The sequence below is a fragment of the Haliaeetus albicilla genome, chromosome 27 (genome assembly GCF_947461875.1).
Source record: "Haliaeetus albicilla chromosome 27, bHalAlb1.1, whole genome shotgun sequence".
NCBI lineage: Eukaryota > Metazoa > Chordata > Aves > Accipitriformes > Accipitridae > Haliaeetus > Haliaeetus albicilla.
Window position 1 is genome coordinate 16487365 of NC_091509.1, and position 26723 is coordinate 16514087.

General features: G+C 43.0%; 1 protein-coding gene across 3 annotated transcripts; it reads left to right on the forward strand.

The window, feature by feature from the left end:
- Nucleotides 1-2570: 2570 nt before the first annotated feature.
- TBC1D9B (TBC1 domain family member 9B) lies at nt 2571-26597 on the forward strand. 3 transcript variants are annotated; one of them, XM_069772716.1, is made up of 22 exons: nt 2571-2787; nt 5445-5555; nt 8532-8650; nt 9734-9962; nt 10591-10849; nt 11500-11707; nt 11840-12052; nt 12220-12381; nt 12996-13146; nt 13548-13762; nt 14513-14630; nt 15346-15631; nt 16296-16425; nt 18421-18519; nt 19358-19426; nt 20222-20462; nt 20835-20900; nt 21055-21126; nt 21537-21587; nt 22599-22646; nt 23098-23204; nt 24124-26597. In XM_069772716.1, the coding sequence occupies exons 1-22, from the start codon at nt 2670-2672 to the stop codon at nt 24814-24816; spliced, it is 3765 nt and encodes a 1254-aa protein (XP_069628817.1). In that variant the 5' UTR covers nt 2571-2669; the 3' UTR covers nt 24817-26597. The 3 variants fall into 3 exon arrangements, with proteins under 3 accessions (XP_069628817.1, XP_069628818.1, XP_069628819.1); XM_069772717.1 differs by having other exon boundaries at nt 21555-21587; XM_069772718.1 differs by lacking the exon at nt 21537-21587 and having other exon boundaries at nt 2572-2787.
- The last annotated feature ends 126 nt before the right edge of the window (nt 26598-26723 follow it).

A 26723-nucleotide genomic window follows, 5' to 3' on the forward strand; every position in this document is an offset into this window, starting at 1 on the left:
AGAAAACAGCTCAACAGCTCAGCAACACTCCCATGCTCCAGCACAGGAAAGTCTGGGCTTGAAAATAAAGTTGATGATCTTTGCTGCTCTCAAGCCAGGAAAGTTTAATAGGGTGTTCAGGGGTGTTAAAGCAAAGCTCCTGTTTGCAGATTCGTGCGGTTCCTGCATTGCAGCCAGCAAGGCAGCGTCCCAGCCTGTCGCCTGACAGGGCTCGCTTTGTGTTTGCACTGGAAGGTGCTACATGAAAGAAAAGCCTTCTTGGTTGCCATCACATCAGCAGGTAGACTTTTTCCACCCCATATGTCTAGACTTAACTCCCAGCACTGGTAAGATCTGTCGCGCTAGTCCTATAAAGGGGAATAAACTTTCTGAGCAAACTGAGTGATAGCATCGCTCTCCTGCTTATCCAGTCAGCCCTGCTGTGGTTTGCAAGTGGATGTTAAATACTAAAAGCTTCTCTGTACGCCTGTGCCTATTCGGGATCCCCTGCTCGAGGCCATGGCTAACTATGCACAGAATCCACCGCAACAGGATCGTTTTATCCCAGCAGAGAGGGGACACCCCAGCCTTTGGGCTTGGGAGACTGCAGCAAACAACAACAACAACAACAAAAAAACCGCAATTTGTGTGCGTGTAAAATGCAAAAGTCTGTTTCAACTGGCTTGCTGCAAGGTGGACCACACTGGTGTGACCACATAACCTAAAAACGCCAGCAGGTCCCAGGGGTCCGGCCGAGCGACGGGGACGCTGCGGGGACGCAGGCATGGCGGGTGATGCGGTGCCCTCCCGACAATCAGATCTTTCCAGCCCTTGTGAAATTGTAGCTTGACAGCAGCAGAACTTCTTGACATGTTTTGATGTAAGTATAACACTGTATTGTAGTTACGTGGTATATGCCAATATGTTAACAGTGTATACCGATTAGTTAGGGTTTGCTAATGTACTACATTTCAATAAAAAGCAGTTTAAAAATAAGGAGTTTGTGAGCTTCGTGTCTCTCAAAATACAGGAGGATGAGAGCATCGCCCAGTGACTCCAGTCCCTCCAGTATTTCTTATATATGTCTCTCAGAGGACAGTGTGGAACAACATTGTCAAAAGACCCATTTTCAGAGAGGATTTTTCCCACTCTGCAGAAAATATTGTTTTATTTTGCTCTACTACAGCCTAGAAATCTCAGGCCATTAAAGGCCACATGGTTCAAAGTGACTTATGAATATACAGGAGACACTAATCCACCTTCCCACAACGTTTGCCACCTGAAAGATGGCACACAGCAAGCAGGAACAGAGATAGTAACACAGAGAAAGGTCCTTCAGCATCTTCTCCCAGTGCTCGAACCCTTCCCGCAGCACATCCAGTCTTCAGAAACCACCGTGTTGCTCCCAGACACGGCCGTGCCATCAGGATGAAGGCAGAGCCCTGAAAGCTCAGCCAGCTAATAAATATTTATATTACAGTAGTGTACAAAGGCTCCAGCTGGAATTAGGGCACTGCACTAAAACAGAAGATAGATCATCCCAGGGTTAAAGGATTAAAGAAAAGGTTAAAGGTTAAAGCTTAAAGAAAACACGGCATTCCCGCCTTCCTGGGAGCTGGGCATTAAGCAAGGAGGTGGTGGATGCCAATGTTTTCTGCTGTTGTAACACTTCCAGATTTTGCAGGGAGACTCTCCAATGGTTATTAAAACAAGAATAGCAGTTCACTGAATTACTGGGAAGCTGCTCTGCGGCCAAGAGATGAGAAGGAACCACATCTCCCATTCTGTTTGCTGCGAAGACCATCCTTGGACTTGATCACAAGCCCCACGTGGGCTCCAGAGCCGCAAAACAAGGACCGAAACGAAGCCGGCTGCCGGGAGGGGGATGCCGATGCCCCCCATCCCGGCGGGGCGCGGGCTGGCTCGCCGAGGCTGAGATGCTGGAGGTGCATGCGCTTCGCGGCAAAAAGGGTAAATGAATCCCTGTCTCCCCAGAGGGGAGGTGAAAGGATCGGCAGCCCGGGCAGGAGAGCTGGACGTGTGTCCCCACGGCGCGGGGGGCCGGGGGGCCGCGGGTGAGGGCAGCGGCAGTTTGGAGGAGGCTGTAGCCTTCTGCAGAGCTGCACTGGGAACTCCCTGCCAATAAATTACTGCATGTACAGTGGGAGGGAGCATTTAAATAATCTGTCTTAGTTAATGGCAGCTTCCACGGGTCCCCCCGGGGGCCGCACAGGAAGATTTTTCATTTGCCTGACGTTGTGCTCTATAAGCACGTCGCTCTCGTCAAATGCGAGCTGCCCTGGCAAAGGTCTTTTCAGTGCAGCGTGCCACCGAGAGGCAGAGGAGGGGACCCCCCTCCGCAGAGGGCGGAGGTGAACCCCAGCTGCCCACCGAGGACGGTACAGGGAGGTGGCCCTGGGCGCGCTCCGCGGAGCGGGGGCTCGAACCGGCGACCTTCCCCTTGCGGAGCCGCAGCCCTGGCTCCAGCGCCACGGCGGCAAGCTGGCACCGCCCCGCTGCAGTGAGGGGGCCGGGCCGCCAGAGGGCGCCGTGGCCGCCGGCGCGGCCCCGTGACCCGTCGGCGGGGCCCGGCCGCTCCCCCCTGCGCCGCCTCCCCGCTCCGGCCGGGCCCGGCCCCAGCCCCGCCGAGCCGAGTCGCTCCGCTCCGCCGCGGCGGCGGCCCCGCCACGATGTGGTTGGGGCCCGAGGAGGTGCTGCTAGCCGGCGCTCTGTGGGTCACGGAGCGGGCCAACCCTTTCTTCTTGCTCCAGCGCCGGCGCGGACACGGCAAAGGGGGCGGCCTCACGGGTGAGGCGCGGCGGGGCTGAGGGGAGACTCCGGCCCGGCCCGGCGCTGCGCGGGCAGCGGAGGAGGCCGGGGGGGGAGGGGGGGATGTGTGTGTGCTCCTGCCCCGCTGTCCTGTCCCCGCAGGGCCGGGGGGTGCTGAGGGGGCCGGGACGGCGGCGCGACTCCCGTCAGGGCGGCGGCGGCGGCGGGGCTGGAGCTGTGGGGGGGCCGAGGAGGGGGTGGCGGCGGTGGGGAGATGCAGGCCCCGCCGGCTGGGGTGAGCCCGGTTCCGCCTTTCCCCTGGCTTCTCCTCGCTGTGTGTCACCCCCCCCCCCCCTCCGGGAGAGCCCCCTCCGCCGGGACGCCCTCGGTTTCCGTGGCAGGTTGCCGGTAAGCGGCAGCCGCTGCCTGCGGCACCCGCAGACGTTGTCCGCGCCTTGGCCGGTCCCTCGTCCCCGCCGTTCGCGGGAGCCGCCGGCCCTGCCCTGCTGCCTGCCGGCCGGGTCTGCGGGGGCGTGAGGGGGTTTGTTCGTGGTCAGGCCTCTCCAGCGGTGCTGCTGCACAGGGAGGACAAGTATCTGACGGGGGGTGGCTGGGATGATCTTCTTCCCTAGTCAAAAATGGCTTCTTTGTCGTACTCGCGTTGCCTCGAATTATTGAGGTGTTTTCTTTGTGTCTTTATTCTTCTGGTGTGTTTTTTTCAAGATTTAGAGGATGAAAGTTAAAGCGTAGTTTTTTAATTAATGTCTGTATGAAGATTGTGCTGTGCTCAGGCCGGAGGTGAAGTTGTGAGGGTGCAGTCCAATGATAACTACTCTCTGTGCGTATGCCTCATAGCCATGTTTGGTGTCAGAAACTGTTAAAATAACATAACTGTGACCGAGGCACAATGTTAACAACAACACAAAGTCCCCTCACCTTTAAAACCACCCATTTATCTGCAAAATTCTTATGCAGATATGTGAATAACAAAAACGTGCTTTTTATGTTTGTGAATTATGCACAGCCGGTTTCACGTATTAGCCCCGTTAACCAAATACTCTAACTACAGAAATGACGCAGCTGATAAATATCCTTGGCATATTTCATCTTTTCACAATGTTCGAAATTATTTTGAGCTACTTTCTTTTACGTAACGTAACTTGGGTACTTTTGCATGTAGGCATATGATTGTATTCTGGAATTTCACAGGTTTTTACAAGAGGAAATGATACCTGGTGCTGTTCTGGAAACATTTAAACTGACCTATTCTTAAATGGTTGAAGCTTTGAGCCAGTTTACTTCTTGAGGTAGTTTACCTCAGTGAGAGAGTGGTCTTCAGAGCTCCTATGCGTGAAAAGCTGCACATGCTCCTTAAGGAGCTGTACAACTGCAAGTTGACATTTTAGAGTTAGAATGTAGGTATTCAGCCAAGCAGGAAAGATGTTGCTGGAAAGGTTTTGAAGTTGCTGTCATACTCAAGTTCTTAAACATGTCTTGTTACCAGTCTGGATGTCAATATTTGACACATTTGGTATGGTCATAGGAAATATTCAAAATTACTTTTTAATACGTATTCTGCCTAAAACTGCACACAAGAAGCCTGGAGCCAAAACTGAGGTCCTGCTGTGCTGAATATATATATATTTGTTTTAAGGGTTACCAGATGAGCTTGCTATGGATGGTACTTCTCTTGAAGTATGACCAGTGGTATATTTCTAATCTATTACTTGCTTTTGGATAGCCAAGAGAGGTAAAGGGAGGAGGTAGCATGTTTCATGATAATGAATGAGATATGGATGAGTACAGTTTGCTCAGACTTACCCAAACCATAGGGAGGAGAGCAGGCCCATTGAGCCTGGGCCTCCCAAATAGCGATCTAGAGCAGCAACCATGCTCCCTGTCCAAGTTCTAATGTTAGAAAACTTTTAATTGTGAGGATGTTGCAAAATTAATCTGCATTAAAGGTGCTCATAGTACATTATCTAGAATAACAAAGCAAAGTATCATCTTAGATATTTGATTTATCTAGTAAATAGACTTAATTGAAATAAATGGATTTGCTTTACAAAGTCGGGTGGCTGTCAGCATTTATTCTGGAAGTGCCTGCTTTTTTATTTAACATCATATAAAAAAATATTTTAACTTCTGTATTGCCAAATTTTGATTCTTTGCCTTCTTTCTTTGTTTAATCAAAGTACTTCTAGAAACATCGCTGAAACCTGTGAGTACCAGTTTTTCTGGAGCTATTTGATTCCATTTTGAATGAGTTATCTTACCTACTGTTTGCATAGGTGATGCTGAAATATACAGCATTGAAAACTCTTCTGTGTTTTAGTTTAGTAGGCTTAAAAATCATTATTGGCAACAGAAACCCTACAGAGGAAAATACATTTCACTTTTATTAGAAGACTCTCCTAGGAAAGCAGAGGATTATAATGAGGTTTAGTAGACATTTAATTGCCATCTAAACTTTATCCATTACCAGTGGGATCGGCTGTAGTTGGTTTATAGGTAATTTGACTGCAGTGACTGGATGTATGTCTTCATTTTCTTGACCAAGTACCATCGCTCTTCCATCACAGCATACATAATATGAACATCAGCATTTTTCGGTAGTGCTGATCCTGTATTTTGACTTAACCCAACTCTTCATTTTGGTATTACATTGTTTTAATTTCTCTCTCTTTGCCTCCTAGGTCTTCTTGTGGGAACATTAGACGTGGTTTTGGATTCCAGTGCCAGAGTTGCCCCATACCGTATTCTGCACCAGACTCAGGACTCTCAAGTGTATTGGGCAGTGGCATGCGGTATGTATTGATGTGACTTGTCAGGGGCTGGATTTGTTTTATTCTATTGTCTTTTTGGTTCAGATGATCAGTTATCCCACATAGGAGTATTCTGTGACTGCTCAGGAAACTTTCTAGAGCTTCTGGTGGGGTAGTGGAAGGTGCCAGAAATGACAAAACTTCTCAGTGTTGTTTAAACTGTAGTTTAGGAACTTAAGGCTCTGTAAAAGCTTTCGTTTCTGCAGATGTTAATGAATTTTCTCTCTTCCAAGGTGTATCTGTTTGCAAGGTCATAGTGAGATTGTTCAGAGAACGAAACTGTGATGATAAGATTGCTGTGGGATGATGAGTGTTGTGCCAAAACCTGCTTACCAGGAACACGGTGCAAGATGGGAGCATGTAAGGTCATTCAAGGTGCTAAACACTCTTTGGGGAATCTCTTTACTGTCTTGATCCAGTTTATTTTTTTCTGCTATTTCTGGCCTGTAATAGGTGTATAGATATACTATATCTGTAAAATATATTACAATAATATTTTTTTAAAACACCAAGAGTCCTTGGCCTCTTTCACTTGAGAAATGTAACCACTGTATTAGAATATCATGGTACACCCTTCTAATACCTGGTGGTGAACTTTGATTAAGGCTTTAGGTCCTACTGGTTGCTAAAGAGAAAATATCTTCAGACATATTTGTTAGACCAACTTTGTTTATAATATGAACCTTCACTTCTCACTTTGTGGTTGAGACATAAAATCTGAGCATGAAGTAATCATTTAGTAAGCCCACAGATGTTGATGTCTTGTTTTGCCTGTTCCCATCTTCTCCCCAGGCAACCAACACAATATTCTCCCTTGCAGAGCTACTTAAATTCTGCGGAAGAGAGGTTTAGAAGTTTCTATGTTTCACAGAAACTCAGCTTCCCTTTTGAGGAAGGCAGAGGCAGAGGGGAAGACAGACAGAAAACAAAATGGCAGGCCAGAAACTGCATACAAAAAAGCAGAATCTTTAGTGGCCACATATGGTGCAAATCTGAAATTTTATAGTATCTTGACACTCAATGAGTGTGTTATTTTTGTACAATTTCAGGAGTGTTTTAGTTGATACCGTCTGTATCCTCTGTATCTCAGTTACTTCTAAGTAATGCAGCATGGTAAAATGAGATGGGCTATGTAACAACCAAATGGAGTTTGATATATTTTTATACTGGAGTAAATATATTGTTTTCATCCAAAGTATTTTTTTAATCATGTCTGGTTCTCATTTTACTGTCAAAGTAAGAGTACTGTCATTCACTCAAAGTTATAAAATGTATATGGCTCTCTTGTTGAAAAATGTATATCTTTTATTTATGATTTATCATGTGTAAATACTAGTGGGCAGCATTCTGGTCATGCGTGCAGCTTCGGCTTTTCAGCACTTTGTTCTTACAACTCTGTAGGAATTGCAGAATTTTGGTCCTTCACGTATGTCATCCTAATGTTGTTCTTAGAAAGACGTCAATTATTGAGGCCTGGCTTATTTTAGCAATTTGTCTGCTGTCACTTCGTGAGAGGTGCAGCTCATGAAACAAAACAGAACACAGACTTTATTCCCCTGCCATTGTTGCTGGACCTGTGGATTTTTTCCACAGCCAAAGCATCCTATAATTGATAATTCTGTGCCCTAAAATAAGCCCTTTCGTATTACTCAAAAATCATTTATGCTTTAAAAACATTGTCAGATGACTAGGGTAGATGTCAAGTGAACTTATACACAGAGGCAAAAGAAAAAATATTTATTGTATAATCCGTTGGGCTGTACGCACAAACTCAAATTCATAGCCCTGCAGTCCTTTGAGGCAAGACAGCTTACTTGCTTCTAGTTTTTGGTTTCAGGTCCTGGAGTTATTTTTGCTTATGAAACCACAGATTAGCTGGCGTTGGGTTTTGTGGTTAGGTGTCCAACTACAAATATGTGAAGACTATTTCATCGCTGAAGCTGCCTCTTAAAAAAGAAAGTCAGGTAGAGCAATAGCTTTAGGGACCTGCTTGTGTTGTCTGCTGCTTTCTCCTTTTCCATCATTAACCACATGGAGGGGTCTAATGTACTCGCAGAGAAATCAAGTAGTGGGAGGCATGCTGTTAACATTTTTAGATATCTCACTGCTTTTGTACGAAACTTCAGAAGATAAATTTACTGGAATTTGGCAAAGAGAAACTTACAAATATCTTTGACTTGCATTTAAACAGATTTCTTTTTGTCTGCATTTAACAATGTTTCTTATCTTGTTAAAAAAAAAAGAATTGCTTTTTTTATTTCTTCTGCTTTTTTTTCTGTCTACAGGAGAATATAGCTATCAATAGAGAGGAAGAAATCTTTTAGTAAACAAATCTTTGAAATAATGGCAACTAACTAAGGCAACTTTCTATAGAAAAGTTCTTTAAATTGGATATACAGTGAAGCTTATCCTTTGTGAACTGTTGTAGGCTGGTTAAAGACAGCTAACTTTGATATAATGTTTGTTGAGACGTTTTTATTTAAGAAAGCAAAGAACTTTCTGACATGAGTATTTTGGTTGCATTTTGTTTTGGAATTGTATGCTCTCTGCTGACCGTTGCCCATGGAAAATGGAACCCCTTTGTAGGTGTAAAAAGTTCAGTTGTTCTGAAAGTGCATTATTTTTGTTCTAGAATACCAGGAATTAAAAGAGTACTTCTTGTCTGGAACATAAGAATGCTTTTTGTCTGGGGAAAAAAGCTGTGTTTGGTGTGCACTGGCAAATAGGATGATCTGTTGGTAGTGTGCTCATTATCCTTGATGGCAGTGGAGACATTTCATGAGAAGCATGATGTTGGTGTACATAAAATATCCTTGACATGTATACAGTTGGTGTTTGATTTGTCCTGATCACTGCTTGGTAATTATTAGTTTCCTGCTGTGAACTTGGAAGAAAAAAGACCTTGTTCTAATTCCTTTTTTCTTTGCTCTTCCCATCATCTTTCACCCCTTCAATTAGGATCATCTCGTAAAGAGATCACAAAGCACTGGGAATGGCTGGAGAATAACTTACTGCAGACTCTATCTATCTTTGATAATGAAGAAGATATCACCACCTTTGTCAAGGGCAAGATACATGTAAGCGACATGTTTCCCTGAAGGACTTCCAGATCCTGAGAAAGAATGGGGAGCTGGTTTTAAGAATTTTTTACCCTTGGGAGGGAGGGAGCAAGAGCTCCATTGCAAAACTTCTCTCTGCCCCCTCTTCAGATGTACATAAATTTGGAATTGTCATGGAATGCATACAGTATTATTAGCATCATGTTACAGTCATAACACTGGACAAATGTATTTGGTGGGGAAAAGGTTAGGAGCAGTAGCTCTTAGGGAACAGCCCGCTTAGGATGCTCCTACTACTTAAAATATAATACCTCTTTAAAATCCTTGCTGATTATACCTTTGATGCAGAGAGAATGTTTAATGATGGTTCATCTAGCAACAAATACAGGAGAGAGAATTCTAGTTTGCAAGCAAGGTACTTGCCCTGCCACGATGGTCTAAAAGGCATCTAGGTTGTAAAGGAACTGCACCCCAACTTCCACTGACTTCTGAGTCAGACAGGTCTCTCTCCTTCTTGTGCAGTTAACACACTTCAGATTCCCAGCCCACAAATTCTCCAGGGTAGAAACTTATAAATACAGGTTTTTATTGAACAGCAGCAATTTGAGTCTTTTCCAGTACTTCTGTCAGATTCTTTGTATATTCTCTGTGTGTGTCTGTGTGTGAGAGAGATTGTGGTTGTCTGTTTTTCCTTCTGGCCAGTCAAGATCTGGCAGACTGCTGAGTTCTGCCCTTCCTGGCAGATGATCTTCTTCCTGTTGAAGCAGCATGTTTGCAAGTGAAAATAGACTTCAGTTCTCCTGCAGGGTGTTCAAAGCGTTACCAGGCCAGCTGTGAGAAACTTGGTCAAATGTTAAACACAAATGCTTGCTGCATGTGTCCAGGAGTAGATCCCAGATCATAGACTCTCAGACTATCCGACTGCTCTTTCTGCATGTCTTTACTATTTCTCTAACTTGACAGGAGAGATGATAACTGCTGTGTTGCATTTCTTCTTTCTGTCTTCCGGATTGCTGCTGTGACCTTTTGCTATATATTATGACTCTGTCAGCAGGCATGTTCCCTTCCATTTCTTCTCTCTCTCCTCCCATGTCCTTTCAGGGAATTATTGCTGAAGAGAACAAGAATGAGCAGCCCCAGAGTGAAGAGGATCCAGGTAAATTCAAAGAGGCTGAACTGAAGATGCGGAAGCAGTTTGGGATGCCTGAGGTGGAGAAGTTGGTCAATTACTATTCCTGCAGCTATTGGAAGGGCCGTGTACCCAGGCAGGGTTGGCTGTACCTCACCGTCAATCACCTCTGTTTCTACTCCTTCCTGCTGGGCAAAGAGGGTGAGTTATAAGCCTGCTAGTTGTTTTTCTGCCATTTCCCGTGATCTTTTTGATGCAATTGATGTTTTGTGTGAACTTTTTTTTAAGCTGACAGGTTTTTTTTCCTTTTAGGAATCCTCTGAGCTCTGGCTCAACGCATAGATCAGTCCTGGCTCTCATAGGCACTTCAGTGATATTTAGACTGAATGCCCAAGTCATTGTTCAAAACGTTTCTCAAGTTGTACAAGTACACCTGAAGTTTTACTTCAACTGGATTAGAGAACCAAGCAGTATTTTTACCTTATTTGGAACCACTGCCAGGACCCAGTATTTATGAAGCTTGAGCTCCTGAGTCAAAAGCTAATTTGCTGGAAAGAAAGAATGAAAACTTAAGTAATTGTGATTGAAAGCATTTACTGGATGGGAGATAGTCCTTTTGGAACTGCATTATTTCTAGTCTAGTTAATCCCAAAGATTATTTCCAAGTATTTTTGGAGAACCCAGTAGAAGTATGTAGAAAAGAACTGTCCATGTGTAAGAGGGGGAAAAATGCTGCTACACTGAGAGCTTACTGGCTGCTTGAGCTTAATTTCTGATTGTTGTTTTGTGTCAGATTGTAATTGTACGGTTTTTAAATTTTTTTTCCCAGTTACACTGGTGATCCAGTGGGTGGATGTAACCCAGCTAGAAAAAAATGCTACACTGCTGTTCCCTGAGTGCATTAAAGTAAGCACAAGGGACAGTGAACTTTATTTTTCCATGTTTCTCAACATCAATGAGACATTCAAGCTGATGGAGCAGTTGGCTAACATTGCTATGCGGCAGCTATTGGATAATGAGAGCTTCCTGCAGGACAAGTCCCTCCCGAAGCCCAGGAAGCCTCTTAAGAACATCTCTGCATTAAAAAGGTATATGTTTCCAGCAGTGAGAAGAGAAGACAGATAACAGGGGATTGTAATAATAAATGTGGTGTAGCTCCCAGGTGCCACTGGGGTTGTCTCACTCCAGGGACTGCATCACTTATTTCAGTCATTAGCCCTCTGCCTATTCTTTTTTTTTTTTTTCCATCCCAAATTGGTGCTGAATTCACACACTCTCTCATGTCTTTCTCATGCATGACTAGGCACTGTCAAAAGGAATTTTCAACTAGAAACTTTTGAAAATCCTGTTTAAAAAAAAGAAATGTGAAAGAAGAAATTTACATCAGCCCCTTTGTCTGAAGTTGAAGATTTATAAAGAGTAATATACATTTGTACTGTAATAAATCCTCCCGCTGGGGACTCTTCTCTGCAGTTTCAGAATCTGATGTAATATTTAAGTTTCGCAGATGCACTTGCATATTTTACCTTGTATTGCAGGACATACCTTGTCAGTGAAGCATGTCTGAAGGCTGAAAGAGGAGTCAGATAAGGGGTGGCATCTCAGTTAGAGAAGTGAATACTAAGAATACACAGCACAGTCTGAAGGTTGTGATTGGAATGAACACTTAACGTGAGTGTTTGAGTGGGTTTTTCAAGGGAGGAAAAACCTCTGGGGGTTACTCTTTACTTTTCCCCAGAGACCTGGATGCTCGAGCCAAAAATGAGTGCTACCGTGCCACTTTCCGGTTGCCCAAGGATGAATGCCTGGATGGACATACAGATTGTACCTTGTGGACACCATTCAACAAGATGCATATTCCTGGCCAGATGTTTGTTTCCAACAATTACATCTGTTTTGCCAGCAAGGCAGAGGAGGCCTGTCATCTCATCATTCCTCTCAGGGAGGTGGGGATTTCTTAGCTTTATATTAAGACTACAGACCTTTCCTGTCTTTTGTGTGCTTCTATCTTTTGTGCCGTGCTTTGTAGATAATGGAGCATCTGCTAGATCCAAATGGCCCTTGTCTTTGTCTTCTAGGTGACAATAGTTGAGAAAGCAGATAGTTCCAGTGTCTTGCCCAGTCCTCTGTCCATCAGCACTAAAAGTAAAATGACCTTCTTCTTTGCCAATCTGAAAGACCGAGATTTCTTGGTACAGAGAATCTCTGACTTCTTGCAGAGAACACCATCCAAGAAACCATGCAGCATCGAGAGGGAATGGAAGTGGAATTTGGCTGATCCTGGTTGCGAGGTACTAAGAAAATAGCTGGGAGGAGCATTTGTCAACTTTTCAGAGTAATGCTCCTTACAGTGTGTTAACAGTGCTCGTTACCAGTGAATGATGTCTCTTTGTTAGGCAGTTAGCAGAGGACGGAGACTGACTGCCTGAGCTCAGATGCTTTATGTTCTGTTGTTCAGGAGGTTCCAGAGTTGCCTTCCAGCAGCCCACTTGCAGTTAGCCCCACGTCTGCTCTCAACAATCGACCTGTCAACTTCTGTGCTGGGGAAGTGCCAACAGCCTCGCAAGGACTACTCAAACTCTTCAGAAGAAATTCTGAGGAGCTCTTGGGACCCAAAGGGGTAAATAATATTTTAACTTAAAACAATTAATTCTAAATAGTTTGCAGTAGGTTGCAGATTTCCTGTCGTGCTCTAAGACTGAAAATGTATTTTATCCCTAGTCAGTCCTGCAGTATCACTGCTGTGTCTGTCACCATGATAGTGCTACATAGATGTAACCTGACCATTGGCTTACTTTATCAGTACTGAGATACGTGAGATACTTGACTAGAGGTTGAGAAATTAGTGTTACTGTGCTTCTGGGATGTAAGTTCGTGTCTGCGAAGAGCTACTTTTCTTCAGTACAAGAAAGCAGAGAACTGGTATCTCTGCTTGCTACTTAATCGTCTTAGACCATGGTTCTGCTTGCATTTATGTAGAGATTTGCAAGGTGTAAATGCCATTGCACAGCCCATGTTAGTATTGTAAAGACTTGACTTCAAGCAAGGTCAGAACTGATTCAGAACAGTGTAGATTAGCATACACCCCTTTATTCAGCCCAAAGAAGAAAGGCTTTAAATGTCACAATGCATTTCTCTTGTGAAGTGTAGGCCTGCGTATACCCAGAAGTCACCTGTCCTACAAACATAAAAATCCATTAATCTCCTAAAATGGCCATATTTGTTTCTGTGAAGGCAAAGGAGAAGATGAAGGAAGAGTCTTGGAACATTCATTTCTCTGAATATGGGCGAGGGATGTGTATGTATCGCACTGCCAAGACTAGGGGCCTGGTGCAAAAAGGAATCCCAGAGAATCTTCGTGGAGAGCTGTGGCTCCTTTTCTCAGGTAGGATGTTGTGCTGGATAATTTGACAGCTAGCAGGAATAAGATTTCTGCACATCTCAAAGGAAAAGGTATAAATCTTAGCTCATTTCAGAAGAAATTAATCAGAAGTTAACTCCACCTGAATGATACTTCATGGTGTTTTTGCCAAAAATGCAGTTATCTCATTCCTGAGATGGCTTTCTTTATGAGCGTAGTAGCCCTTTGGCCTCCTTTGTGTGCGTTTCAGTGTTGGGACCTAGACCCTAACATGATGATTTAACAATGAGTTTGTTACTATACTTTCGTATCTATTGGTAGTTGATGAGTTCATGTAGTGCTTCCTGGCTGCCTTATCTCTGAAACTTTGGGCATAAAATCTGTATTCCAGAGTTCAAGAGATGAAGCAGTATTTGTCATTACAGGGGCTTGGAACGAAATGGTGACTCATCCTGGTTACTATGCGGATCTTGTGGAAAAGTCAATGGGAAAGTACAATCTTGCTACAGAGGAAATTGAGAGAGATCTGCACCGTTCTATGCCAGAACATCCTGCCTTCCAGAATGAGTTGGGAATTGCTGCCCTCCGGAGAGTCTTAACAGCTTATGCATTCAGAAATCCAACAATTGGGTACTGTCAGGTAAGACTGAAGTCTTAGACTTGTTAGTCCTACATGGTGACCGTGATTAGCTTGGACTTTTTCTGCAGTTTTTTGTTCCGTTTCAAGTTTTTCCTTCATGCTGTCCATGTGGTGGTGTGAGAGTAGGAAAGAAGTGGTTATGTTTTAAGATCTCTTAGCTATCCTTTGGATACAGCATTTAAATAGACTGCACGTTTCTCTTTAGGTGTAATTTACAGTCTTTTACTAGTTTTCCTCCTAGAGCTTTCCCTAGTTCAGCAAAAACATCTTCTGGTTTCATTAAAAAGAGCAATGAAATCAAATAAGTGATGATGCACATGAGCAGTATATTGAAAACGAAGCCAGTTGCCAGTTTGTGAAACAACTCAGTGGAAATGCAGATTAATTTTATGTATTGCTCTGGTATTAGAGGTTCCCATTATGTTGTTCTGTTATGACCAAATTGTTACAAAGCTTTTTATGAAAACTTTGAAAATTATACTTAGTCATATTGATTAATGAAAGTGCTTGACAAAAAGTAGTTGTATTATTTGCTGCCTCACAAACAGAGGAACTGAAACAGGAACGTAAATTGGTTCAAGGTCATCTATTGACTCAGATACCAGTAAAAGCTGGAAATAGATGTGACTCTTAGTGACTGTTTTGCTGTATTCATGCTTTTTAAGTTAGCTGGTCTGTATTGACAGAGCTTTCATGAACATCTTCATGTTTCTCTCCTATATCTTCATATTTAACTCTGCCCGCTCGTAGGCCATGAACATTGTTACGTCAGTACTGTTGCTATACTGCAATGAGGAAGAGGCTTTCTGGCTCCTAGTGGCTTTATGTGAGCGGATGTTGCCAGATTACTACAACACAAGAGTAGTGGGTGAGTCTTTGTCAAATTCATGCTGGAGCCTGGATTTTCAGCTACAGCTGCACCAGCATTTCTCAGGAACATTTTGTTGTTCAGAATGAATTAAATGTGATGCATTTTAAAGATGATGAAGCACAACGCTGTTCCCTTTAAAGTTGCAGGTGTGTGATGGAGACATAGGAAGAGACACTACAGGCTACCAAGGTAGTAATACTACCTTGTAGTAACAAGGAAGATGAAGTCACTAAAAATTGGTAGCAGGAGGGACCATTAGCAGTAAGGAGGCATATCTAGAAGAAAATTATTGGGTTATTTTTTACCCATCTGAATGATGTATTAAATCTTTGGAATAGGCTCCCAGGAAAGGTTAGTGAAAGCACCGCTTCATGGGCTTTTAAAGTTGGTCTGTATAAAAGAGTATAGCTTGATGTAAATACCATAATATCAGTAATCTGCACCCCTTCTTTCAGGGAAAATGCATAGATCGATGAGAGATTCTGTTTCTGCATGTGCTGCAACGTAGGAGTAGTCTCTATCTAAATATGTTATTTTTATTGAGAACAGGGAACAAATCTAAATAAATGCATTAATTTTAGTTCTGATGTTAAGAGGCTTATATGGAATTAAAATGAACTCACACTATTTTGTTTAATAATTGATTAGCTTGGGTATAGTACCATGATACCACCAATTCGAGTTCTACCATTGTTTTTGTTTGTTTTTCCAGGTGCATTGGTGGACCAAGGCATCTTTGAAGAACTTACACGAGAGTATCTTCCACAGCTGTCAGAAAAGATGCAGGACCTAGGAGTGATTTCCACCATATCCCTTTCGTGGTTTCTCACTCTCTTTCTGAGTGTCATGCCCTTTGAGAGTGCCGTGGTCATTGTCGACTGTTTTTTCTATGAGGGAATCAAGTTTATCTTGCAGGTGTCATTGGCCATACTTGATGCCAACATGGAGAAGTTGTTACAGTGCTGTGATGAAGGTGAAGCCATGACTATTCTGGGCAGGTACCATTCATTGTTCTTATTTATAACTGAATAGTAACAGTACCTTTTTAGTCATCATCTGTTTCTACCTAATGCCATTATATAGCAGGTCACAGATAACACTGTAGGATGAAACTTGAGCTCCAGAGAGGTTTTCTATTGCTTTCTACAACAGCTGAAATTAACTTTTGGCTCAAGTATGGAGGAATCCCATATTTCTGGAATTGTTTGCTTTGCAGCATAATGCATTCCTGCATCTCAGTTTGAATTTGAACTTTGAAGGGTTGTTTATCCAAAAGTCACAGAAGAATTCTGATCTACTATTAAGAACAGATCCTGGCAGGAATCGCCTTCTAGAAACATAAAACTTTGTCAAGCAGATATCTCCAAAGTCTAGTAAATGTAAGATTTTCTTGTTTGAAATGTGAATCTCTTCTATGTGCAGCAAGATCTTCAGCTTATGTCTAGGAGCCCACTTTAAGAAGAGTAGATACCCCAAAAATAGGGTGAAAATCAACTTCAGTTACAATGAGGGTAGCATTGCAGGTTAGCAGGGAAGAATTAAATTTTCCTACATGTTTAGATTAATGATACAAAGAAGTTGGGAATGATGCATTTAGGATATTACTTCTTTTCCTGGACACTAATCCTGGAGTCTTGCATTTGTTCTGTTTTTTCCCCACAGATATTTGGACAACGTAGTTAACAGACAGAGCATCTCTCCCCCTATTCCCCACCTGCATGCCTTATTGACGAGTGGAGATGACCCGCCACTTGAAATTGATATCTTTGAACTCATCAAAACATCCTATGAGGTAAGCTTCTGGCTTAGTTTTTGCCCAAGAGATTTTTCTCTGCTAACATCCAGTTTTGTACTCTGTGCAACCAGAATTTGAACAGTGTTCATAGCTTGAGGTGCTTAAGGAGTGCAGGCTCAAGCCATTAATCCACCTGTTTGGTATGAGTAGAGCGTAACATTGTTGGCTATTGTGAATTACAAAGAGTCTCCCCAACACCAGTGGAGACGAAAATGAAGACTGCAAATAAGTAAAAATTACAGACCGGAGATTTCTTCCTGCTTTGCCAAAAAAGTCTCTGTTCTTACTTGTATCTGAGGATTGTCAGTGCTGGGGAGTTGGGGAGGCAAATTCAGGGTAAAAATTGTGAGGTATACTGCAGAAACATGGAAGCATCCCAGTTCATGTGCACAGGAATCCCGTTCTGTGATCCACATTATAGTAATAGGAAGGTAACCTGAGAATGGTGCCAATGCTGTTGGAATACCTCTGCACTGGTGGAGGTGTACCTCATTGTTCATACTGAGAACAAACTTGTAAGAAATTTGTATCTGAATGATGGAAAGAACACAGGCAAGAAAACTGGTGTTTGACAGTTCTCTGCTACACTGTGGTAAACGTGGATTAATTTCCCTTCTTATCTCCTGTTTTTCATCCTGTCCCCTTCTAGCTGCTTATAGGCAGGCAGCTATCATTTTGCTGGGTATTTGTTTGTTTCTCCAAATTTGCCATCTCTGTCTGTTCTTGGCTTCTTTTATAAAAGAATGTCACCAAATTCATCTTATTTGTCTGACCCAGTCAGTAGAAAAGCCTCTTAACTTTGGTGTTTCTAGCTGAATCTCATATGGATCCTAGAAGAAAGCAAGTCTGGAAGGAATGACAATCTGTCTATTCTCTTATCTCTGCCTGTGGTGGGTTGATCCTGGCTAGACACCAGATGCTCACCAAAGTCGCTCTATCACTCCCCTCCTCATCTGGATAGGGGAGAGAAAATATAACAAAAGGCTTGTGGGTTGAGATAAGGACAGGGAGAGATCACTTGTCAATTACCATCACAGGCAAAACAGACTCGACTTGGGGAAAATTAACTTAATTTATTACCAATCAAATCGGAGTAGCATAATGAGAAATAAAACCAAATCTTCCAGATTGTCACAAGTCCTGCCAGCAAACCTGCTCCAGCATAGGCTCCTCTCTCCACAGATCTGCAGGTCCTGCCAGGAGCCTGCTCCAGCATGGGCTTCCCACAGGCTCACAGCCTCCTTCGGGCATCCACCTGCTCTGGCGTGGGGTCCTCCCCAGGCTGCAGGTGGATATCTGCTCCACCATAGACCTCCATGGGCTGCAGGGGGACAGCCTGCCTCACTGTGGTCTTCCCCACGGGCTGCAGGGGAGTCTCTGCTCCAGCACCTGGAGCATCTCCTCCCCCTCCTTCTGCACTGACCTGGGGGTCTGCAGGGCTGTTTCTCTCACGTGTTCTCACTCCTCTCTCTGGCTGCAGGTTGTTGTGCAGGTTTCCCCCCCCCTTCTTAAATCTGTTCTCCCAGAGATAATACCACTGTCGCTGATGGGCTCGGCCTTGGCCAGCAGCAGGTCCATGTTGTAGCCAGCTGGCATTGGCTCTGTTGGACATAGGGGAAGCTTCTAGCAGCTTCTCGCAGAAGCCACCCCTGTCACCCCCTAGCTACCAAAACCTTGCTGTGCAGACCCAATACGCTGCCACAGCACAGGATCTGTATTTCTGTCAGTCCTGACAGATGCTTTTCCAGCTTTTCTTTAGAAACCTCTGATGTTGGATTTCTCGTGAATTCCGAATGACTTCTCTTGCAGGACAGGGATGAATAGGGAATACAGCTCAAGTTTTTTCTCATCTTCTTGCTGCTGCTAAAAGGCTTTTGGGGGTTTTAGATCATCTCTGAGGGGATAGTACACTTGGTAAAGAACCTGTAATTGAACAGGGGTTGTTCTTTCTTTAGGAGATGATGTTGACCTGGTCTGCTTCCTTTCTTGTAGAAATTTAGCAACCTGAAGGCAGATGACATTGAACAAATGCGTTTTAAACAAAGGCTGAAAGTGATCCAGTCTCTGGAGGATACAGCCAAGAAGAGTGTGGTATGTGACTCCCAGATTGAATGAGCTACCAAATGGCATGTTAATGGAATGTGTTTTGCTGTAAGCATCTAGAAAGTTTGCTCTGTAGCAGACCCAGTTTTAAGTGACTTAAAGAATTGCAGTTCATGTGAAAAAACGGATTTACTGGCTGGAATAATGGATTTTCAGTTTTCTTCTTCACATGGTTCTAGTTAATCTAATAAAATGGATCGAAGCGCTAGGGCATGATTGAATGAGGTATTTGGCATGGAGGGAGATAAAAACCACTTGTAGGCCTTGTAATAGTCTCCACTGTCTAGTGGTGTCTCTTACTGCTTGCCTGGAATCTCTGGGAAAAGCTAGCTAGCGGATAATTATTTTCCTGCCATTTATAAAGTATGCTAGCACATTAGGGAATTTTACAGAAGGGTTCATGGCCCAAGGGGAGTATCCATATCTGTTGCAATTATCTCCCATGTCCTAGGTGGGGAACCTCATCCATGTGTTTCTTTCAGTGTTGTTTTTCAATGCATCTAAGTCAAACATCTGAAGATAAAAACAAGAGGGAGGGACAACACAGTCTTCACAGTCAGGTCTGCACAAACAGTAAATAAGTGCAGTAATTTTTTCTGGCTGCTCAAAACGTCAGCAGTTTCTGCTTGACCAGAAACTGTCTTCTTGACCTGTAATCCATAACAATGGGAGGTATTAGAATGGTTGTGTTTTCCCTCCCGTCCTGTGTCGTATCTCCTTGCACTTGTTTTCTTCTCTTCTATGTTAGACAGATTTTTCCGTGAGCCATATTTAATTTTTCTAGCTTTGAAATAAACTGTTCACCCTATTTTCTCCCTAACCGTAGGTCCGAGCTGTGTCTAGTGACATTGGTTTCTCTATTGAAGAGCTAGAAGAGCTGTATGTAGTGTTCAAGGTAAGAAGCTAGAGTGAGGAAGAATGTGTTCTTGCACAGAGAGAACAAATACCAAAATAAGTTGAAAGGGAAGCAGTGACTTTGCTTTGATTCTTAATCCAACCTATCAGACACAGATGTGGCATTCTGTTATACATGGTGCCAGTAAGATTGGCCCTGTTATTATCTGATTGATTATTTTTATTTTTTTCCCCAAAGATGGCCAAAACACATTCACAGTATTTGAATGATACTTATTCAGAAAGAGATTGTGGAGTCAATGGAAAGGAATGTCATATAGCACTTAGAACAGGGAGCTAGGGTTGACGGTACCTCAATTTTTATTCTCAAGTTTGCCATTGACTTGCTCTATAATTGTGACAAAATTACTTGAGTGCTTTGCCTCTATTTGTCGATGTATGTATTTTTAAAAGAGTGGTATTACCCATCTGTGTTTACCAAAATCACTGCAAACTCAGTTGCACTGTGCTATAGACTCAGAAAGAGAGGCTTAGTTCTAAATGTTCCATTTGCAGAAAGCCCAAGCGTCATTTCATTCAAACCTGGAACTATGTTTTTTGGTTTTTTTCACTTAAAATTGTTCTTTGTGCTTTTTGTGAAATCCCTGTCTCTTCCTTCATTTCATATTACTTCGTAGTGAAGTAACACTAGGAATAATGGGGGAGATAAACAGTGTGTCCTGAAATGTCTCTTCTTTGCTTGCTCAATGCTATTCTTGAGCTATAACAAAGTCTCCACTCCTGTGGATTGTTGTAGTGTAGTATAATCTGATCTGTTAATCCTTTCCCTCCAAAGGCAAAGTATCTGATGAGCTGTTACTGGGGAAACAATCGTGCTGCAGCTGCCCGCCGAGATCAGAGTTTACCCTACCTGGAGCAGTATCGCATAGACATGGAGCAGTTCAAGGAGCTGTTCATCAGTTTGACCCCCTGGTCCTGTGGTGCACATACAGCTGTGCTAGCAGGGCGTTTGTTCCGGCTTCTGGATGAGAACAGGGATTCTCTCATTAACTTCAAGGAGTTTGTGACAGGGATGAGTAAGTGGTGTTTTTGGAGATAATGGAATATTGCAAAAAATGTTTCTGTCCTTTTCCAAGCAGAGAACTAAAAGGAGATAGTGGTGTTTGCAGTATCATGAGGGGAGGGCGACAACCTTGCAGGAAGCCTCACGCAGAACAAAAGATGCCTTTTTGCTGCTAGGCAGTCTCCTGTTCTGGGAAACAGTAGGTGGCAAACCAACAAGATGCAGCTTTGCTCTGGATTTCTTTACTGCTTCTGCATAGGGCTTTGTGCAGTTAGCGTTTCCCAATTGCATGTGAACTCATTCTGTTTTGAGCCTGTGAGCAGAGGGCCATTCTTTATCCTAAGTGCTATTTTTCTGAACCTTTTTTTTTTTTTTTTCTTCGCAGGTGGCATGTACCATGGTGACCTCACTGAAAAACTCAAAGTACTCTACAAACTGCATCTGCCTCCTGGTGAGTGATTGCTTCTATACACTGCTACTATTGAGCATGGTCTGTTCTGACATGCAATTGAAAAGGGATGCCTCATGAATTTTGCTAATGAAGTGGGTAATACTGCTGTTCAATTATCTTAGAGATCTTAACATTTCCTTCTCTGTAAATACAGCTCTGAATCCAGAGGAGACAGAGTCTGCTTTGGAGGCCACAAGTTATTTCACAGAGGATGTTACAACAGAAGGTAATGCAACACTGCTGCCTTTACCTCTCAGTTTAGGCAGGAGTTGCAGCATAAATCCATGTGCTATGATAGTGATTTTGTGCAAGGCATGGTCTCATGGTGGCAGTGTGTTAAGATTGCCAGTGTGTTTGAGTTTGCTGTCTTTGTTGCATGATGGGAAAGAAGTTTGGAGCTTAAACTCCTCAGTGCCCATTTCATGCAGGACACAGCATGCTCTGAAGCACAGTCATAGACTGCTGAGGAGGAGCAGTGTGCTTTTACCAGCCCGTCTTCCACCATGATTTAGGTTTTTCATGCAAGTCTCATTGTCTCTCTTCTTTTTTTTGTTTCCTTCTCTGTGTCTATGTCTGGCCTTTTCTTCTGTTTTATCTGGGATATTGTCCCCTCAACCCCTTTTTCTGCTGCTCAAGTTTCTCCTTTTGTCTCAGAGCTGGATTTCTGCCTGCACTGTGAGTCTCAAGGTCAGTCCATGAATTATGTGCATGCATTGAGCATGGCTATAATGCTGATATCATCTGCTAGCACCAGGGTGCTATTTTAAATACCCTGAAGTTGTTGCTGCTGCTCCTGTCTCATGACACTCCCCACTATGAATAAAGTGCTATAAGTAATTAGATATCTTTCAGTATATTCTACCTAATGAATTTCAGCCTTGGTCAAAATAGGTTTTGTCTGGCTTCTTTCAGTGGAATTTATCTCACCCTAGAAACTGGTGGGCGGAAAATATGCTCAGAGCAGTGTGGGGGGTGCTAGGCTTGCTGACCTGGGTCGATGATACCTGTGCCTACTCTACAGTCTTCTAATTTAATGGAATAAGGATGCATGCCATTGAATTGTAAAACTGTTAGTAGACTAATGTACTGTATTTCTTAAAATATAATTTTAGGGATTGTCACATAGGAGGTCAAAGTATGTCAGTTGTGCTAAATGTTTACCAAGATGTAACAATGCTCAAAAAAAATCTGACTGAGTAAGTACAAGGGGTGGTTGTGCTGTTTGCTGCTAGGTGGCTAACTTAACAGTCTGAGTTGAGCCAAGACTTCCTATATAGTCTAGTGCCAATATAGGGAACCAGAAGCGAAGTTTGTGAAGTTAGACTCTGCACATTACTCCCAAAGTGTCAGTTCAGTCACTGGATAATGGTGAGTGTAGATATTAGTCACGTATGTGCTCAGTAGTGGTTTGGTTTTTTTCCATTCATTATCCTGCTTTGGATAACTGAACTTCTTTGTCTTTAAGGTATCACATTGCTTAGCTGTCTTTTGTATCTGTGTTTCACACTTTCTTTTAAGAGTTCTGCCCTCTACGTCAGCTCTTCAACCCATTTTTTCAGTGGGAGTGTGAGGTCTAACTTATATTAAATATATTCTTGTATGGTTTTAATTTGTATATGAGTTGTCTTATGTTCTTCATGTGTTGTGTTGCTGAAAATCAGCTATTAATCATTCTTTTATAATTCCGTAATTTTTTAGAAGCACAAGAAGATAAAGAAAGGAGAAGTGAGAATGGTCCAGAAAAAGGTAACTTCATCATAAATAGACCACATTCTAGTCTTATGTCTCTCATAATATGAACTGTTCATTGTCCGTTGCTGTGTCAAGGAGACCTTTCAAAGTGTCCATTGTGGACAGAGGTAAAGTGGGATGTGAGTTGGGAAATAAATCTTTTTTTTATGCCTTACTGCTCTGACTCTTTTACATACCAAGATCATAACATTTTTAAATCATGTTTGGTAAGTTGTCAGCTCATAGAGTTCATTTATGAGAAGTCAAGCTGATGCAGCAGTGTTAAAATTTTTGCTCTACTGAGCTGGATCAGATAAACCAGAAAACAATGCAGCATTCCTGGTAGATGCTTTCCTAAACTGTCAATAAAACGTGCTTCCAGCATGATTTTTGCTGGCACAGCATTCACTTTTTAAGTCTGAAGCCATTAACCACCTGACAGTATTGGCTTGTTCTTGTCTTGCAGAGGAGAAAGGTACCAGTCCACAGGACTATAGATACTACCTAAGAATGTGGGCCAAGGAAAAAGAGTCAAAGAAAGAAACCATTAAAGATCTCCCCAAAATGAGCCAGGTAAGAAGCGAATGTGAAGGTTTCCAGTTAGATGGCTAACAGCTTAGTGGGGAATTCTGCAGTATGTGCAGCCATTTTGCCAGCATACTCAGTCCTTGCCTGTAGAATGCCCTGCTGTTCTGGTCTGGTGGGCTTTAAAAACCTCTAATTCCACACATTTGTGTTGAATTCCTCAGTGGACATGGACAAACTGCTTTGTTTCCACCAATCAAATGTATTTGATTCCCTCTGCCTCCCAGACCAATTTTTCCTATAAGAACTGCAATCTATGTTTTTCTCTCCAGAGCAGTATGTTTCAAATATGCCATCAGTCATATAAACTTGTTTGGCTTTTTTGGTTTTGCATTGCCTCAAGTTACATACAGCTGCTTGGTGGAGAGCAAAGAATGTGGTTACAGGAAAGAGTCTGATGACTGGCATGATCTTTTCAGTCTCTAATTTCCTTGATGGGTGCTACTTAAACCAGTTTGGTCAGCTTCTTAGCATTTCCACAAAAGAGCAGCAGAACAGAAGTAAAACCTTAGGTTTTCTCAGATGTGAATACGTTAGTACTCTTTTCATCTGTCAGCCAAAAGCCCCACCACTATTAAATTGCTAGCTGTGTCTCAATTTAGCCGCTACGGCAGAGAGAGAAGATTTTGCCTGTATTGGACTGTTCTGAATTAGTGCAATAAGTTGCCACTTACCTGGGGGGGAGGCAGATAAACAAGGAGTCAGTCAAGGTGGTGCCTGTTGCTTCATCTCAAGGAGCATCTAGATGATGCTCTTAGTCATAGGTTTTGTTTTAGGTGGTCCTGCAAGGAGCAGGGAGTTGGACTCAATCCTTATGGGTCCCTTCCAACTTGAGATACTCTGTTATCTGCCACTGTCAACTTTTTTCAGCCTGAAGTATGATTTTTTCTGTCTTTGTCTTTTAAAGGAACAATTCATAGAGTTATGCAAGACCCTTTACAACATGTTCAGTGAGGACCCAGTGGAGCAAGAGCTGTACCATGCAATTGCCACTGTAGCCAGTCTCCTTCTGCGAATTGGGGAGGTTGGAAAAAAATTCTCCAACAGGCCCATGAGGAAGTCTGAGGACTGCAAAACAAACAATACCCAAGATCCTGTGAGTGAAGAGGAGTCACCAACATCCGAACAGAGTCAGAATTCAGCAGTGGAGCAGCAACCCCAAGCTGACCATGAGGACAAAACCTGTGGAGATGCTCAACCTGAAAAAACACAGCAGGAGAACCAAACTCTAGGAGACGGGTCAGGGGAAGGACAAGGCTCTCCTTTACAGCTGCTATCAGATGATGAAACCAAAGATGATATGTCCATGTCTTCCTACTCCATGGTCAGCACAGGCTCCCTGCAGTGTGAAGACATTGCAGACGACACGGTCCTGGTTGGTTGCGAAGGCAGTAGTTCAGCTGCCAGGTATGGTAGCACCATTGATACTGACTGGTCTATCTCCTTTGAGCAGATCTTAGCTTCCATGCTGACAGAAACAGCCCTTGTAAACTACTTTGAGAAAAAGGTCAACATTCTGCAAAAGATCAAAGATCAGAAGAAGGTAGAGAGGCAGTTCAGTTCATCCAGTGACTATGAACTTTCTTCCGTGTCAGGGTGAACTCAGGAAAGCAGGAATTGTCTTTGGGAGATAAAAACAGGGAGATAATGTGGCAGATGGCAGGATGGTTTGGTATTTTGTGTTGGGGATTTTTTTTTTTGTTTAATCAGAGACCAGTAACTACACAATTACAATAGATTCCAATCAATAAGGAGCTTCTGACAGTGACTGTTTTTGTGTAGGTGCTTCTTTGGCTACTCTGGCTGACAGAATTAGATTTACATTCTCAAGAGCCATTAGAACCTAATAGCCCCTGACATATAGAATTACCACCATAAATTATGCATGTCTGCCTTTTGCTATCTTTTATTTTAATGAAATTTTATTTCAGACAGTAACTGCTCCTTGCCTGCCCTTATTTGCTGTAGGTTTCTGGGTAACTTGCACAGCAGATGCAGCCTGGCTTGAAACATGTTCACCTCTGGCTGGCAGTCTGAGAGCTAATGCAGTGTAGTCCAGTGCTATAGGACCCTGACCTATAAATAGTCTTGTAAGTTCTTCAATGCTGTTCTGTGACTCAGCAGCTATAATGCAAACGTGCCCCACTGTTCCGAGCACCCTAAGATCTAAACACAGACGTTTCTCAGATCTGCAGGTTTCTTTCAGATGTGATTTGGCATTTTCATAGTGTATGATCACTTTCTTTCCCTTCAGCATTCAGGAGTTTTCAGACAAACCTGGTTTTCTAGCATTTGCTTTTCTAATTCTTTGAAAGCCATTGTTTTTAGTTTGTCTGGGAAGCCACAAGCTCCTTGACTTCAGTGCAGAAGTAATAGTAAGTGAATCAATGGGCTCATGACGATTATAATGAGAGAGTAAGTTCCTAAATTAGAAGTCAGTGAATAAGCCTCGGTGTTACAGGACAGTGGCACACTGGTCTGCTGGACTTTCCCTGTCAGTAGAGAAAACATTTGTTGTTTCTTGCTGATTCTCGGTTTTTACTAGATAGTGATGGGTCCAATTTTTAGGAGGACCCCTAAGAATACTCAGATCAGTCAGCCCTTGCAAATGCTTGGGGCTGGAAGATGTGTGGGAGTGTTGGGCCACCTGCTGCTGCTCAGTCTGTCCTTTCTGAACATCTCCTGTACAAGGAGTCCAGCAGTGGACATGCTCTTAGAAACTACTACACAACAAAGGGCATTTGTACCTAAAGAGGAAGAATTCAAAGCAGTGTGGCCCTCTGTCATCAGCCCATTATGGGAAACCTCAATAGACTAGATCTCTTTCCAGTTAGAGACGAAATAACTGGGAGACTGAGTGACTGCTCTTTTAAATCAGTTAAGACCAGAAGAAACTAAGAGTTAGCCTTCTGGTAGTAGGACATGCACTCCAAGGAAGGAGAATTAATGCTGTTCCTACAGATAAATTCATCTCAGTACGCAGGCATCTGCCTTGCAGGGCCAGAGCGAGAGATGCTGCTGCTCGGCGAGAGCAGACCCTGCACTGAAGGCAAGGTTTGCTACAGCTTCTGGCTGGCATTTGGAGTATAAAGGATGGGAAGGACATGTATGGTTGGATATTCCCATTTAACACTACTTGGTGTGCTAGTCAGTGTTAATTCCTCCGTGTGACATTCTCTGTATGTATTCACAGCTGGTACATATTTCTTATTTCTCTGCCTCCTTTGTCCTGTATCACTGGAGAGCAGCCATTAGTAAAACTGCTTTTACTAATTATTCAGTAATTTATTGTAATTTTTTAAAAGTACAAATAATACATGTGATTTTACACTGTCTGTCTGTCTTATCTGTCATGTACTCAATAAATGAACCAGAATCCTATAGGCTACTTTGCCTTTTATTTCTCTGAGCTCATGGAATATTGCTTGTTCTTTGTCCTTGGTGGTTATCTAAAAGAGCAGGCTTGGTCTGACTGGATTCTGACTTTTTTTCTTTCTTTCTTTTTTC